Below are 15394 nucleotides of genomic sequence, written 5' to 3'. Positions count from 1 at the left end.
AATACAGTGTCTTTGCTTTGGCTTCTAGGGTGAGTTTGGTCCAGATTTGGACACATTTGTTTCTATCTTGAGCTGTCTGTGGAATTTGTGGAGCTCCTCCAAAACATTTCAATTCAGTTGATTTTCTTCCTACCCGCTTTCTTCACTGTCCAGCTTTCACAACCATAAATACAAATCAGAAATGCTGTAGCAGGTGGACCTTTCCGATGTCTATATGTTCAGCAGTGAGGGATTCACAGAAGATGGACTGTCTATACTCTGATTCAGTTCAGAAAATAAATGTCTGCTTTTCCCTGGGTCTCCCACCTCCCTCCCTCTTACCTGTCTTTCTTTCAGGTCTGCAACCCAGGGTGCAACTACACATTGAATTTAATAGTGTTTCACATCACTTTAACCACCATGGCTCAATGCTATGGATTCACGGGAGTTGTAGTTTTAGTTTTAGACATCTACTTCTTGGGAGGAGAGCAATGGCCAACCTCGATAAAATACTGAAAAGCAGAGACTGGCAACGAAGGTCCGCACAGTGAAAGCAATGGTATTCCCCATGGTAACCTATGGCTGCGAGAGCTGGACCATGAGGAAGGCTGAGCGAAGGAAGATAGATGCTTTTGAATTTTGGTGCTGGAGGAAAATCCTGAGAGTGCCTTGGACTGCAAGAAGATCCTAACAATTTAAACAGATGGTTGGTCATGTTGCTGTATACTGGAATGAAGAAAATAATGATGGAGCACCGCTCTCAAAAAAGTCTTCGAAAGTAAAGTCCGAATAAAGTTCCAAGTCTACAGGGGTCCCGGGTATTTTTGTACCCTGTTTCAGGGAGAAAATCCCCTTCTTCAGGAGTTGTTATACTCAGCAACAATGATTTTCTATCTAAAACAAAACATAGAGTAACAACAAGTATTTTACCAGCAGTATTAACAGAAGTAAAGGTAACCCATATAACAGTATTATACTTACATAGTGCCTAATTGCTTTCACTGAGTGACTCTGCTTGTGGTGATTTCAACTGCGAGTGATTATGGAGGTTCATTCAAAGGTTTTTAAAGAGTACTTGGTAATTTAAAGGAAACAGCTAAAATTAAGTGATTCATTAAGTCCCTGAGGGGAAAAGGTTTTAAACTTAAAGATCCAGTACATTTCCCTTTGGGATAATAGTTTTTCCAAGTCCATGTAAGGTTTTTGAGTAATGCATTCCAGAGCACAAAATTTAAATGAAGTAGATGAATGCTTATATTGAGTGAAGTGTGAATATAAAAGAGATTCTGTAGATAAATTTTTGATTCTGGATTTATGTTCAGAGATTCTGATTTTCAAGGGTCTGGTTGTCTTTCCGATATACCAGAGATCACAGTCACATGTCAAGAGGTAGATTACATTGCTGCTATTACAAGTGGAAAAATGTTTTAGTGTGGTACCCACTTTGTACCTATAATTATATATCTCCTTGGTTTTCCAAGATTGAGGACAACACTTACAGTGACCACAAGGATAATGGCATCTCAGGGTGCTCTTCGGTGTACTAATGGGAGTGATTAAATCTGTATGGATTAAAAATTCTCTAATATTTTTAGTACGTCTGTTTCCAAAAATAGGCAATTTATCGCAACCTGAAATATCTTGAAGAAGATGCCAGTGCTTTTTTATAATTTGGATTATGTGTTCAGAGTAATGTGATAATTCTTGTGTCCAGATAATTTGATTTTTAATTGGTTTAGCAGATTCTTTCAGTAGGGTGGTTCTATCAGTTTTCTCAGCTTTAATTAATGTCGGTTAATGGCGGTTCAACCATTAGTCAGACTACGCGGTTGCGGAACATGCCATGAGTCGTAAGGGTGCAGCCTGCCTCCCGCCCTCCATGGGCACGGCCTGGGCTACCTCCACAAGCACGCCTCAGAAGTGAGGGGCTGGTCGCCTACCGGGGGTGGAGGAGGGAGGAATGGCGTCACTCCCTCTCGCACCTTGTCAGGGAAGGAGGGTGCGAGAAGGTGGAGGGAAGCCCCCGGGGGCGGCGGTGGCAGAGGCAGCTTGAATCCCAGCGCAGAAGCTGTCCCGCCACCGCCTCAGCAGCCTTCATGCTGTGAGGTGAGCACAGGAGGAAGGGCTCGGCACCAAGGAGCGGGACCTCGTCCTTTCTGCTGTGGAGGGAGAAGGAGGAGAACCAGGTGAGGAGGCTTCTTCCTCCTCCTCCTCTTCCCCTTTCTTGGGGAAAGTGCAGGCAGTGGAAGGAGAAGCGGTGCCTTAGGGAAGGCAGGCAGGAAGGGCAGGTGGTTGTTCCTCCCTCTCCCTCTCTCTCTCTGGGTGTATCTCTCACTCCATGAGGGAAGAAGCGGTGCCGCCATTCCTTCCCCCTCTTGACTTGTCCTCCTCCACACCTCCATGCCCACCTTTCCTGCCATCAAAAAGGAGAGGAAGGGGGATCGCATTCCTCTTTGGGGAGAGGCTGCTGTTCGCTGGGGGAAGGGGGCTTTCTCTTAATGCCGCTCTCCTTTCCTTCCTCTAAAAAAACCCCTCTCTTCTTTCTCTTGTGCACCTTGATATTCTGGGTTATATGGCTGTATGTCATATAATCCAGAATATCAAGGCAGAACAACCCACAATATCTGCTTTGAACTGGGTTATCTGAGTCGTCCACACTGCCATATAATCCAGTTCAAAGCAGATAATGTGGATTATCTGCCTTGATATTCTGGATTATATGGCTGTGTGCCATATAAACCAGAATATCAAGGCAGAATAACCCACAATATCTGCCTTGAACTGGGTTATCTGGGTCCACACTGCCCTATATCCCAGTTCAATTTTTGGTGCTCAATTCGCAAATATAGTAATTCCTACATAACATTACCATGTATTGAACTGCTTTTTCTGTTTATTTGTTGTAAAACATGATGTTTTGGTGCTTAATTTGTAAAATCATAATGTTATTTGATGTTTAATAGGCTTTTCCTTAATCCCTCTTTATTATCCAACATTTTTGCTTATCCAACGAAAATGCCAAAATTTTGTTCACCTACACTTGAAAGTTACCTAGGGCCGGCCCTGTCATAATGCTACCATTTGTAGTGTGCCATGTCTCCTGATGCTTAACTTACAAGGCAGCATCCATTTCTTCTTTCTGATCACAGGGACAATGGCAGCAGGAACCTTTCTGAAGCTGGTGAAGTGCTGCCCCTCCCGGCTGTGAGCAGAAACTACAAGACTCAAGTGATTCAAAATGACTCCTTTTTTAAATAGCTTGGGCTCTCCCAGTTGCGCTGCAAACCATTGCCAGGAAAAAAATTGGCAGAGGAGGGAAATATGACTGGTGCAGTTAACTGTAAGCGCCCTCCAGAGCTATGGAAGGACTGAGATGGAAAGAGGAAAGTGTTGCCATCCAGGTAGACAGAAGGCAGTTTGAGATTTACAGGTGTAAAACAGATGGCAGGAAAATGGGCATTTGCGTGGCTGGGTTGTTGTATGTTTTCTGGGCTGTATGGCCATGTTCCAGAAGTATTCTGTCCTGACTTTTCGCCCACATCTCAAATAATATATTGTGTCCAGATTGGTTCATCAAGTGCTCTGCTATGGCTGATTTCTCTGGCTGTTAGTCTGCAGTGCCTTTCATGTTCCTTGATTCATGTTTGGGCAATGCTGCGTTTGGTGGTCCCTATGTAGACTTGTCCACAGCTGCATGGTATCCGGTAGACTCCTGCAGAGGAAAGAGGATCCCTCTTGTCAACCAGAGAAATCAGCCATAGCAGAGCACTTGATGAACCCACCTGGACACAGTATATTATCTGAGAACACGGAAATGTTTGACCACTCCAACAACTATCATGTCAGACTACACAGAGAAGCCATTGAAATTCACAAGCATGTGGACAACTTCAACAGAAAAGAAGAAACCATGAAAATGAACAAAATCTGGACACTAGTATTTTAAAAAAATCCTCTAGAATCATGACAGTAAATAAGAAGCAACACTCTGAAAACAAAAGAGTTCCAGACATGAATCAATCGGGGCAGCTAACGACTCTGAACAAAGGATGCCCCCAGGCAGAAATAGCCAGGAGATGAACCTTTCCAATGCTAATTAAGGTGATTAACTGCAACATTTACACTGTCTTTCCAACTGACAAAGAGTTCTTCTCACACCCTAGACTTTCCACAGATATATATAAACCTTTCTTGCTTAGTTTCTCCATATACCTCACAACCTCTGAGGATGCCTGCCATAGATGTGGGCGAAACGTCAGGAGAGAATACTTCTGGAACATGGCCATACAGCCCAGAAAACACACAACAACCCTGTGATTCTGGCCATGAAAGCCTTGGACAGCACATCATAGGAATATTGCCGCGGCAATCAAAGCTGCAAGGAGAGTCCACCTTGCGGCCAACATTGCGTCCGCACAGAACCGTCCGGCGGCGCTGTTCCGTGTTATCAGAGGGTTGTTAACTCCCACCAATCAAGGTGGGAGCCCTGATAACTCGGCAGCCCGCTGTGAAGCATTTGCTCGGTTCTTTGCGGACAAAGTCGCTCTGATCCGTTCCGACTTTGACACCATATTAACGGCAGTCTCTGAGGATGTAACGAGTGCACCTGCTTGTCCAGTTTTGTTGGATTCATTTCAATTGGTTGAGCTCGAGGATGTGGACAAGATCCTTGGAGAGGCGAGACCGACCACATGCATCCTAGACCCCTGCCCATCCTGGCTGGTGAGAGAAGCCAGAGGGGGTTTGGCCGAGTGGGTGAAGGTGGTGGTGAATGCCTCCCTTTGGGAGGGCAAGTTTCCAGCGAGCCTAAAAATGGCTGTGATCAAGCCGCTGTTGAAAAAGCCATCATTGGATCCCACTCAATTCGGAAACTTTCGGCCTATTTCCAATCTCCCCTATTTGGGCAAGGTCTTGGAACATGTGGTTGCCTCACAGCTCCAGGGATTCTTGGTGGACACTGATTTTCTGGATCCGGCACAGTCTGGCTTCAGGCCGGGGCATGGTACCGAGACAGCCTTGGTCGCCTTAGTTGATGATTTCGCCGGGAACTGGACAGGGGGAGTGTGTCCCTGCTGGTTCTGCTGGACCTCTCAGCGGCCTTCGATACCGTCGATCACGGTATCCTTCTGGGACGACTCGCAGGAATGGGACTTGGAGGTACTGTCCTGTAGTGGCTCCACTCATTCCTGGAGTGTCGGTCCCAGATGGTGTCATTGGGGGACGCCTGCTCGGCCCCACAACCGTTGACTTGTGGGGTCCCGCAGGGTTCTGTATTGTCTCCCATGTTGTTTAACATCTACATGAAGCCGCTGGGAGAGATCATCAGGAGTTTCGGGGTCCGGTGTCATCTGTACGCAGATGATGTCCAGCTCTGTCACTCCTTCCCACCTGTCACTAAGGAGGCTGTTCAGGTCCTGAACCGGTGCTTGGCCGCTGTGTCGGACTGGATGAGGGCCAACAAATTGAAATTGAATCCAGACAAGACAGAGGTCCTCCTGGTCAGTCGGAAGGCCGAACAGGGTATAGGGTTACAGCCTGTGCTGGATGGGGTCACACTCCCCCTGAAGGCGCAGGTGCGCAGTCTGGGGGTGATCCTGGAGTCATCGTTGAGCCTGGAGCCCCAGGTCTCAGCAGTGGCTAGGGGAGCCTTCGCACAATTAAAACTTGTGTGCCAGCTGCGACCGTACCTTGGGAAGCCAGACTTGGCCACGGTGGTCCACGCCCTTGTTACATCCCGTTTAGACTACTGCAACGCACTCTACGTGGGGCTGCCTTTGAAGACTGTTCGGAAGCTTCAATTAGTCCAACGGGAAGCTGCCAGGTGAATAACTGGAGCGGCGTTCAGGGAGCGTACTACTCCTCTGTTACGTCAGCTCCACTGGCTGCCGATTAGCTACCGAGCACAATTCAACGTGCTGGCTTTAGCCTATAAAGCTCTAAACGGTTCCGGCCCAGCTTATCTGTCCGAACGTGTCTCCCGCTATGACCCACCTCAAAGCTTAAGATCGTCGGATGAGGCCCTGCTCGCGGTCCCGTCAGCCTCACAGGTGTGGCTGGCGGGGACAAGAGACAGGGCCTTTTCAGTAGTGGCTCCCCGCCTATGGAACGCCCTCCCCATTGAAGTCAGGCAGGCTCCCTCCCTCCTATCCTTCCGTAGGAAGGTAAAAACTTGGTTGTGGGGCCAGGCTTTCGAATAAGAATCAGCAGCATTAATTACTATTATGTATACTGGAACTCAATTGACAGACCCAGTCTTTTAAACTTGTACACGCCTATCTATATTTTATAAATGCATTTTATGAATGTTATATGTAAGTTAATTTTTTAACTGATTTATAGTGTATTGTACTGTTTTTATATGTCTGTTTTATTGTAAGCCGCCCTGAGTCCCCTGTTGGGTGAGAAGGGCGGGATATAAATATTGTAATAAATAAATAAATAAATATTTAAAGCTAAAGTGAAAGTTGAAAGTGCAATGATCCAATACTGTTTACAGACAATGGCTATGTTTTGTGCGACATATGATGTTATTTTATGTGATGGGTTTAATAATGTTTAATGTTTTATTAGGGGAGGGTCAGCTTTGATGTTTTATACTGTTTTTTATTGAGGGCACTGAATTGTTGCCATCACTGTGAACCACCCTTCGGAGTTGAGAAGGGTGGTATATAAATACCCCAAATAAATAATAATAAAATACTACAGAGGTAGCAGACACTGCCACCTACTGGCGATGTTCTGTAACCACACCCTCAAAGCATCTACTAGGTAAAGGTAAAGATTTCCCCTGACATTCAGTCATGTCTGACTCTGGGGGGTTGGTGCTCATCTCCATTTCTAGGCCGAAGAGCCGGCGTTGTCCATAGACATCTCCAAGGCATGACCGCATGGAGTGCTGTTACCTTCCCTCCGGGCGCTCACTCCGCTCCTGGGATTGAACCTGGGACCTTTCAGTCTGCAAGTTCAGCAGCTCAATGCTTTAACACACTTCGCCACCGGGGTATCTACTAAGAAAGAGCAAAAAGCCTGTTAGCACTGTTTGCCTGTGTACAGTTAGAGTGCTATGATCCCACTTTAACTGCCTTGGCAATATTCCATGCAAGCTGGAAATTGCAGTTTAGAAAGCTCTAGTGCTGCTTTCCCAAACTGCAAATCCCAGATTCCAATTGATGCCATTATGTTAGTTGAAGCGGCATCACACCAATACAATCCTATGAGCCACCCTGGTCCAGAAGTAACGGACACTGCCACCTGCTGATGATGCTCAGAAATAACAATCACAATACGAAGGAAAGGTTTTCATGAGATATATTCTGTACATTTCATTATAACAATTTATGTACAGAATTCTCAGAGAGCTCTGGTGCCTGCCCAAACTACAAATCCCAGGATTCCATGGGATGCTGCCATTGTAGTCAAAGCCGAATTAAAGCAAGACAATTCTGTAGTCTGAAAAGGATGCAGGTCAGTTGAAGTTCTGGAGCCAAAGGGATGTCTCATTTGAGTCAAGAAAGGAAATAAGGAAAGTGGGACATCAAACCGAATTCAGACACGTTCTGACAAACACTGTTAGAAATATTAGGATAATTAAATAATAATTTTGGAGTGCATAGTTTTGATGCCTCACCTTGCATTGCTCAAAGTGGAACACTTGGAGAGCTTCCTCTCTCCAGATGATGGATAACACTATGTAACACGATATTTGTTCCTGGGTTTTAAATGCCATTTCCTAATTGATTCTATAATAAAAACATGGAAAAAGTTTAACTTTTTTTTGCAGGACATACTGCAGAACATTTTGCTAGAGTTTTTTATTGCAGATATTGTGGAGATATTCTGGGATCAGATCCTGGAATACAGAGCAGTGTAGATCCATAGAGTCCCAACCAATTCAACGTACTGTATATACTCGAGTATAAGCCTAGTTTTCAGCCCTTTTTTAGGAATGAAAAAAAAACCTCCTCGGCTTCTACTCGGGTGAGGGTTTTGGTGGGCTATATTCAGGTCAGCTTATATACTCAAGTATATATGGTATATTTATTACAGTATTTTTCTCTGTTATTATTGGTATCGTTACATTTGCTATTTTACTCTATTAATTATTATTATTAAATTTATTATTTTACTCTATTATTGTTGTTACTTTTACATTTATTTTACTCTATTTTTATTATTATTAATACATTTATTATTTTACTCTATTTATTATTACATTTATTATTTGACTGCATTTATTATTATTATTATTATTATTATTATTATTATTATTATTATTATTATTATACTCGAGTATATACGGTAGTTTGTGGCAGACACAAAAACAAAGTTTCTGGAGTATAACAGCTACTGTCAAAGTAATTACCACACAATTAAACAGGAAATAACACTTCCAAACAAGGAACAGAAACATGTTTCAAATTTGTTATATAGTGTAATTATAACTCTTTACTTTTTCATGTTTTGTTGCTAATCGAGTACTTAATCAAAATGTTTTTGTATTATTAAATTGTATGGTTTCTGAAATTATGAGCTGCTTTGGGTCTCAATCCTGAGGCAAAAAAGTAATGGGTGGCTACACTAGTGTCTTGCAAGATCCAATTGGCATTTCAAACAGATTGGATGCATAGTTTTTGTTTTTCTCCAGTTATTTTCTGGAAGAAAAAAAAGGGAATCAATATTGCAAGACGAGAAACTTTGTGGAGAAAATTAGTGTCTTACAATGGAAAATGCAGAAAGGAAATGAATGAGAAAAAAGATTATTTGCTAGCAAAGCACTTACTGCTACTTTTCTCTGCTCTTTCATTGCCTCTGCCCAGGAGTTTACTCATCAGGTAGAACTCTATGATAGATTTGCCTTGGAAGGCAAAGAACAACAATGTTCAGTGGGGATTGTATAAGCCCTTCCTTTCCAGAAAATTTGCTATTTGTACCTAAACAATAATAAATATAAACAATTCAATTGTTGAGTTGTGTTTTTTTAAAAAATGTACCCTCTCAACTGTTTTTATTGAACTTTAAAATGGAATAAAAGTCCCAATGAAAGTCAGAAATGTATCCTGAAAACAATTTATTTACTAGTAAGGGAAGGAAGCAGTTGGAGCAAGACAGATAACTATTTTTAAAAGTTTCAAACAGAACAACAACAAAAAGGACAGGATGGAGTCCAATAAATCAGATAACCACTTAATTTTCAGGGATGTTGCACAGTTATGGGCTAAAACAATAGTTTAGGGTCTCTCTGAAATAGAGCAATTTAGAGCAACCTCAGATAGTGAGATCTGGGCCACAGATAGCGAAACTTGAAGTGCAGATACCGAGTCCCGGTAAGCGGATACCAGTACCAGCAACAGGCCGCCCTGTAGGTCCGTGCACCTGGCAAGACAAGAAGCTAATCCAATGTTCCCAATAAAGAAATCTCACCAAGTTGAAGAAGAAGCCACCAAGGTTGTTTATTAAGTCAGCTGAAGTTATGCCAGTCTGTGGTAATCAGCCAAAGTAAGCTGAGATACCGTAACATTGCAAAATAGACTTTTTATATAGTTCAATTCTTTGAAATTCCTGCTCCCACTGGAGCTGGCGTCACCATGATTGGTTAAGCTTTGTTGATGTTATAAGGATTCCTTGTAGAAACCAATGCCAAGAACTCGTTGTGTTGCTTCTGTCGTACGATGTCCCAGCCGGACTTTGCTGTCCTGTCGCATCCCATACATTCCGAAGCATCCAAGAACTGGACCCCTTCACTGCTGTTGTCTTCTTATTAATGTTGTTGTTGCTGCTGCTGCTGCTGTTAACGTTGCTATTGTTGCCAGCCATTAGGAGAGCATTCCCTGCTTCCAGTGCAGATTCCCACTCTCCAATGGCTGACGAGGGACAAGATGGAAGCTTTTAACAAAGGAGACATGGTTTTATGATTGGATTGCATTATCCCTGGTTCAGGATGAACAATGAGGGGCTACAGGTTGCATGCAGTTTATTGTAAAGGTTATTGTGATATGAATCCGAAGCGAATGAGTCTCTGGCACTGCTGTCCATTGAGTCCAAAGCAGAAATATTGTCCATACTGATGGGATTAGGTGGCCTGTTCCTGGGAAAGGGGAAATGTCATTGTTGGAGAACGGGGCATGACCTTCTGGTTATTAGGGTTGTGCGTTTGGTGCGGATGATTATTGAATTAGGATCTAATTCGGAAATTTAGCACTTTTGAAACGAGTTCCGACTCACCTGCTCCCACTGAGGGAATTGGGGCACCCACGGGGACGGGGTTGGTGATGGGGTTCAGGGAGACGAAGAGGTGGCCAAAGTGGGAGAGAGGGAGAGAATAAGCCCCATTCCGAGGATCGTGGAGGGCCATGGCGGTCGCAAGTGCCATGTGGCCCAAACTGCCATTGAGCCGGCTGCGGGAGGCGAAAACGGGGGAGATAGACCCAGGCTAATGCACCAAGGTGCATATTTATTAAGGGTTGGAAACAATATAACTATAAAAAGGGGAAATAATGTTGCAAAGAGTATCCCAGCCACTGGTAGTTGCTGCTGGGTTCCGCCATATGTTTGAAATGCCAGTTTGCGGAACCCCAGGCTCCTGCTACTTGTGGAACTCTCTACCGCGAAAGCAAGTTTATTCATATAATATTTTGACCCAGGGAGGTCTGTTTTTGACAACATCACTATGCTATTCTATCACCTTCCAATGGCTGCTGGATGACATATTCTCCAAACTTACACACATGAAAACCAAAACATGTGACAAAAATTCTTAATGAGGGAGAACGCACAAGCTGCAAGGGGCTGTTTTTGTTGGAGCCTGCTGGAAAGGGGCAAGAACATAGCTGCACCCACAGTATAGAGCTAATGCAGTTTGAGACCACTTTAACTGGAATAGCTCAGTGCTATGGAATCTGGGATGTGTAGTTTAGTGAGACACAGCACTCTGGAAGAGAAGGCTAAAGATCTTGTAAAACTATAATTCCCAGAATTCCATCACCTTAAGCCATGACAGTTAAAGTAGTGACAAGCTACATTCATCCTACAGTTTAGATGCACCTTTAGTTTGCAGCAACTGAAAATAATGATTAGGAAGGAGGAGAGAAAAGCTGGGACATTTAAACCCAGCTGAAAAAGTTGGATTGCAGAGTATTAATTTGAACTTTCCCTGCCAGATTAGGAGCGCTGAAAGTTATGTCCCACAAGCACCTGGAAACCCTGTGTTACAATCAGCCCTCCACATTTGCAGATATTACTTTGGCAGATTTGGTTATTATCAGGTTTAATTAACATGTCTCTCTAGGAATATCTAGGTCTTTCAGCATGACTCTGTCCCCATGTATATTATTATATAACACAGTGTTTAAAACTGCATTATTTGATCATTGTAAACTCATAAAATGCAGCTAAACTGCATGATGAAACTACCCTGTTTCCCCTAAAATAAGACATCCCCAGAAAATAAGACCTAGTAGAGGTTTTTGCTGAATTGCTAAATATAAGGCCTCCCCCAAAAGTAAGACCTAGCACCATTTGTGTTTGGAAGCATGCCCGCCGAACAGAACACCAGAGCATGCAGGTTTGGTAAATGTACATACCATAGATTGTTGTACATGGAAATAGTGGTAGTAACAAGAAATTCTTGATAGGATTCACAGTTTGTCTGGTTATGCTGGTTTGTGATGTACCTGGTTTGTATACTGTACAGTATATAATAAATGTTCATTTTTTTGTTCAACAATAAATGTGAATTCTTCTTCATGGAAAAATAAGACATCCCCTGAAAATAAGACCTAGAGCATCTTTGGGAGCAAAAATTAATATGACACTGTCTTATTTTCGGGGAAACACAGTATGTACATTATAAGGCAGTGTTGATGTGGCCTAAGCAGTCAATTTCTGCCATATGCTGTGTTGGAGAATTCCTCAATAGAACAAACACTTCTTTAGGTATTTGTTGGTCTCCCAGTGTGATTCTGTGATCAACTTCCAAGAGAAGTTAGCCACAGAGTTGCTCTAGAGCAATGGACATCATCCACAGAGTTGCTCTAGAGCAATGGACATCATCCACAGAGTTGCTCTAGAGTTTCTCAAACTTTGCTCCTCCAGATGTTTTGGACTTCAGCTCCCACAATTCCTAACAGCTGGCAAGCTGGCTGGGATTTTTGGGAGCTGAAGTCCAAAACACCTGGAGGAGTACAGTTCGAGAAACACTGCTCTAGGGGACCTGAAAATGACTAGAAATGTGTTATTTCAGGTTAAAAAAATACTCACCGTCTTCCCACTTTTGCAGGGATTCTGTGCCCATAACTCCAGCAAATGTGGAGGGTTGACTATATTCCTATATCCCCAAATACCTCTATAGGCTTTTCTGCTCCAATGCCCTCTCAAACAATAAATCCCGCAATTCCACAAGATGCAGCCATGGCAGTTAACGTGGGATCATAGTGCTATAGCTACTTTGTGTGAAAAGGCATGATTGTACATTCTTGATGGCACCCCATACCCTCCAAGGCTCACGCTCACACACCCCAGTATTCCCCACCCTTTTCTGCATGTTGACAAAAGCGGCCTGGGTAACAGGAAATCTTTCTCCTCCCAAGCATTGTGTGGGGCAGGAAGCCCTCGACAATGGAGTTCTGAGACGGCAGGATGTGCCTTGTTCTTTCTGGGGGGAGATGGCAAGGAGGAAATAATGCCCAAGAGTTGTACAAGTTGTCCGCAGAAGTGAGGTTGAAGGGACTTTCGTAGCCTCCGTCCTCCTGGTTGCTTGGTTTTGATCTGACACTTTGGTCTGGATGCCTGAACCCATCTGCATTCAGTCCTATATCTGAAGGAATCGGGGGTGAACTGGAGAGAGAAATAAGAAAGTTTTGCAGATAGGATGATGCATTGGCAGCTGCTGTTCGCTTTGATTCCACTTGCCGGAGGTAAGTACAGCTGGATCTACCCTGCTATATAATCCAGTTCAAAGTAGATAATCTGGATTCAAAAATTAGATTATATGGCAGTATAGGGGAGTCCCCAGTGGTGCAGCGAGTTAAACCACTGAGCTGTTGAATTTGCTGACTGAAAGACTGGCGGTTTGAATCCAGGGAGCGGGATGAGCTCCCACTGTTAGCCCCAGCTTCTGCCAACCTAGCAGTTGTAAATGTGAGTAGATCAATAAGTACTGCTCCGGCGGGAAGGTAACAGCACTCCATGCAGTCATGCTTGCTACATGACCTTGGAGGTGTCTATGGACAACGCTGGCTCTTTGGTTTGGAATGAATGCAGTTTGACACCAATTGAACTACCATGCTCAGTGCTGTAGAATCATGAGGGTTGTAGTTTTACAAAGCCTTTAGCCTTCTCTACCGAAAGACTGCCGGGCCTCACCAAACGACAGCTATCAGGATCCTATCGCATTGAGCCATGGCAGTCAAAGTGGTGTCAAACTACATTTATTCTACAGTGCAGATGCATCCTGTGAAATGTTGGAGGGCATTAACATCTCCAGGCTCTGAGACCGATCCATTTGGTACAGCACGGTTGTTTTGTCCAGTTGTGATTGTAGATCTGTCCTCACCTTGACCTCTCTTTCAATTATGGTTTTTATCAGGCATTGACAAATTTTGACCCTCCAGGTGTTTTGGACTTCAACTCCCAGAAATCCCAGCCAGTTTACTGGCTATTACGAATTGTGGTAGTTGAAGTCCAAAACACCTGGAGTGCCAAATTTTGCCCATGCCTGGTTTATATGAATGGCCAGCCAGACCAATCCTGCGGCATTTGGACAACCTATCCATATATTTGCTCATGTACCAAATGGCATGCCCAGATGGCATCACTGAATCTGCTTTTTTCTCTTCCAGGTCTACCTTGCACTCAAATTTCATGCAAGAACGGAGGAACCTGCTTGAACCACTCCAACGGGTCCTTTACGTGCCTGTAAGTTCCCAGAATTCACATGTGTTTCTCAAAAGACTTAACAAAGTTTTATTTTTATTTTTTGGGGAGCCTCAATGTTATTGAATTGTGAGAGTTGTAGTTTGAGGAGGCACTAGCACTCTTTGGCAAAGTAGGCAAAAGACCCCATAAATCTACAGCTTTCAGGATTCCATATCATTGAGCCATGTCAGTTAAAGTGGTGTCACGCTGTATTAATTCTATAGTGTAGATGCACCCTCAGTGAGCCATATGTTTGTAGGAAATGTTGGACTTATTCCTGCTCATTTCCTCCTTCAGAGCTCCTGCAACCACACCTAATTTCTTATATTACCATAATAATAGATTATGTCTCTGGATAACCTCCTAGGCATTTCCTCTCTCGCAATTTGCTATATTCTCCAAGACAATGCTATGGCAACCTCCAGGGGAAGCATATTAACATCCCTTATTCTGATTGACTGCGACTCTCACCATCCAGCATTATACAGTATTGGCTATTTGGGCTGACAGGGGTTTGTAGTCCAACCACATCTTAGAGTACCACTCATTTCTAGAGATGGACTCAGATGCAGAACACAGACTTTGGGTGCATCTCCACTGTAGAATTAATACTTTAACCACCATGGCTCAATGCTGTGGAATCCTGGGAGCTGCATTTTGTTGAGGCACCAGCACTCTTTGGCAGAGGAGGATAAAAACGTAGTAACACTAAAACTCTAAGGATTCTATAGCATTGAACTATGTCAGTTATAACAATGTGAAGCTTGGTTTGCTTTGAGTTTTCCAGGCTGCATGGCCATGTTCCAGAAGCATTCTCTCCTGACATTTCGCCCACATCTATGGCAGGCATCCTCAGAGATTGCGAGCTCTGTTGGAAACTTGGCGAGTGGAGTTTATATATCTGTGGAATGTCCAGGGTGGGAAAAAGAAAGCTTGTCTGTTGGAGGCATGTGTGAATGTTGCAATTGGTCACCTTGATTAACATTGAAAGGCCTTTCAGCCCTGCTGCTTCCTGCCTGGGGGAATCCTTTGTTGGGAGGTGTTAGCTCCTGATTGTTTCATTTCTGGAATTTTCTGAGCATTGCTCTTTATTTACTGTCCTGATTTTAGATTTTTTAAAATACTGGTAGCCAGATATTGTTCATTTTCAACAAAGGATTCCCCAGGCAGGAAGCAGCCAGGCTTTGAAGTTGAAAGGCCATTCAATGATAATCAAGGTGGCCAGTTGCAACATTCACACTTGCCTCCAATTCTTTCTCCCACTCTGGACATTCCACAGATATATAGACCCCACTTGACTAGTTTCCAATAAACTTTACAAACTCTGAGGATGCCTGCCATAGATGTGGGTGAAATGTCCAGAGAGAATGCGTCTGGAAAACTCTAAAATCAGCCCAGAGAACTCACAGCAACCCAGTGATTCCATCCATGAAAGCTTTCTACAACAAAATGTCAAACTTTATAAATTCTACAGTGGAGATGCCCCTTCAGTGAGCTTATTTGA

The 15394-nt window shown here is 43.6% G+C and overlaps 1 protein-coding gene across 1 annotated transcript in view; it reads left to right on the top strand.

The window, feature by feature from the left end:
* Positions 1-12587: 12587 nt before the first annotated feature.
* The window catches only part of notch4 (notch receptor 4), a 44259-nt gene continuing 41452 nt past the window's right edge, over positions 12588-15394 (top strand). Inside the window, exons 1-2 of the mRNA XM_008105914.3 lie at positions 12588-12890; positions 13815-13890. Coding sequence (XP_008104121.1) covers positions 12845-12890; positions 13815-13890 — 122 coding nt within the window. The 5' untranslated portion in view covers positions 12588-12844. The remainder of the gene's footprint in view (positions 12891-13814; positions 13891-15394) is intronic.

This window comes from Anolis carolinensis, chromosome 2, assembly GCF_035594765.1.
Source record: "Anolis carolinensis isolate JA03-04 chromosome 2, rAnoCar3.1.pri, whole genome shotgun sequence".
Classification (NCBI taxonomy): domain Eukaryota; kingdom Metazoa; phylum Chordata; class Lepidosauria; order Squamata; family Dactyloidae; genus Anolis; species Anolis carolinensis.
Note: the sequence above shows the minus strand (reverse complement) of the source record. Positions and strands in the feature narration are given on the sequence as shown.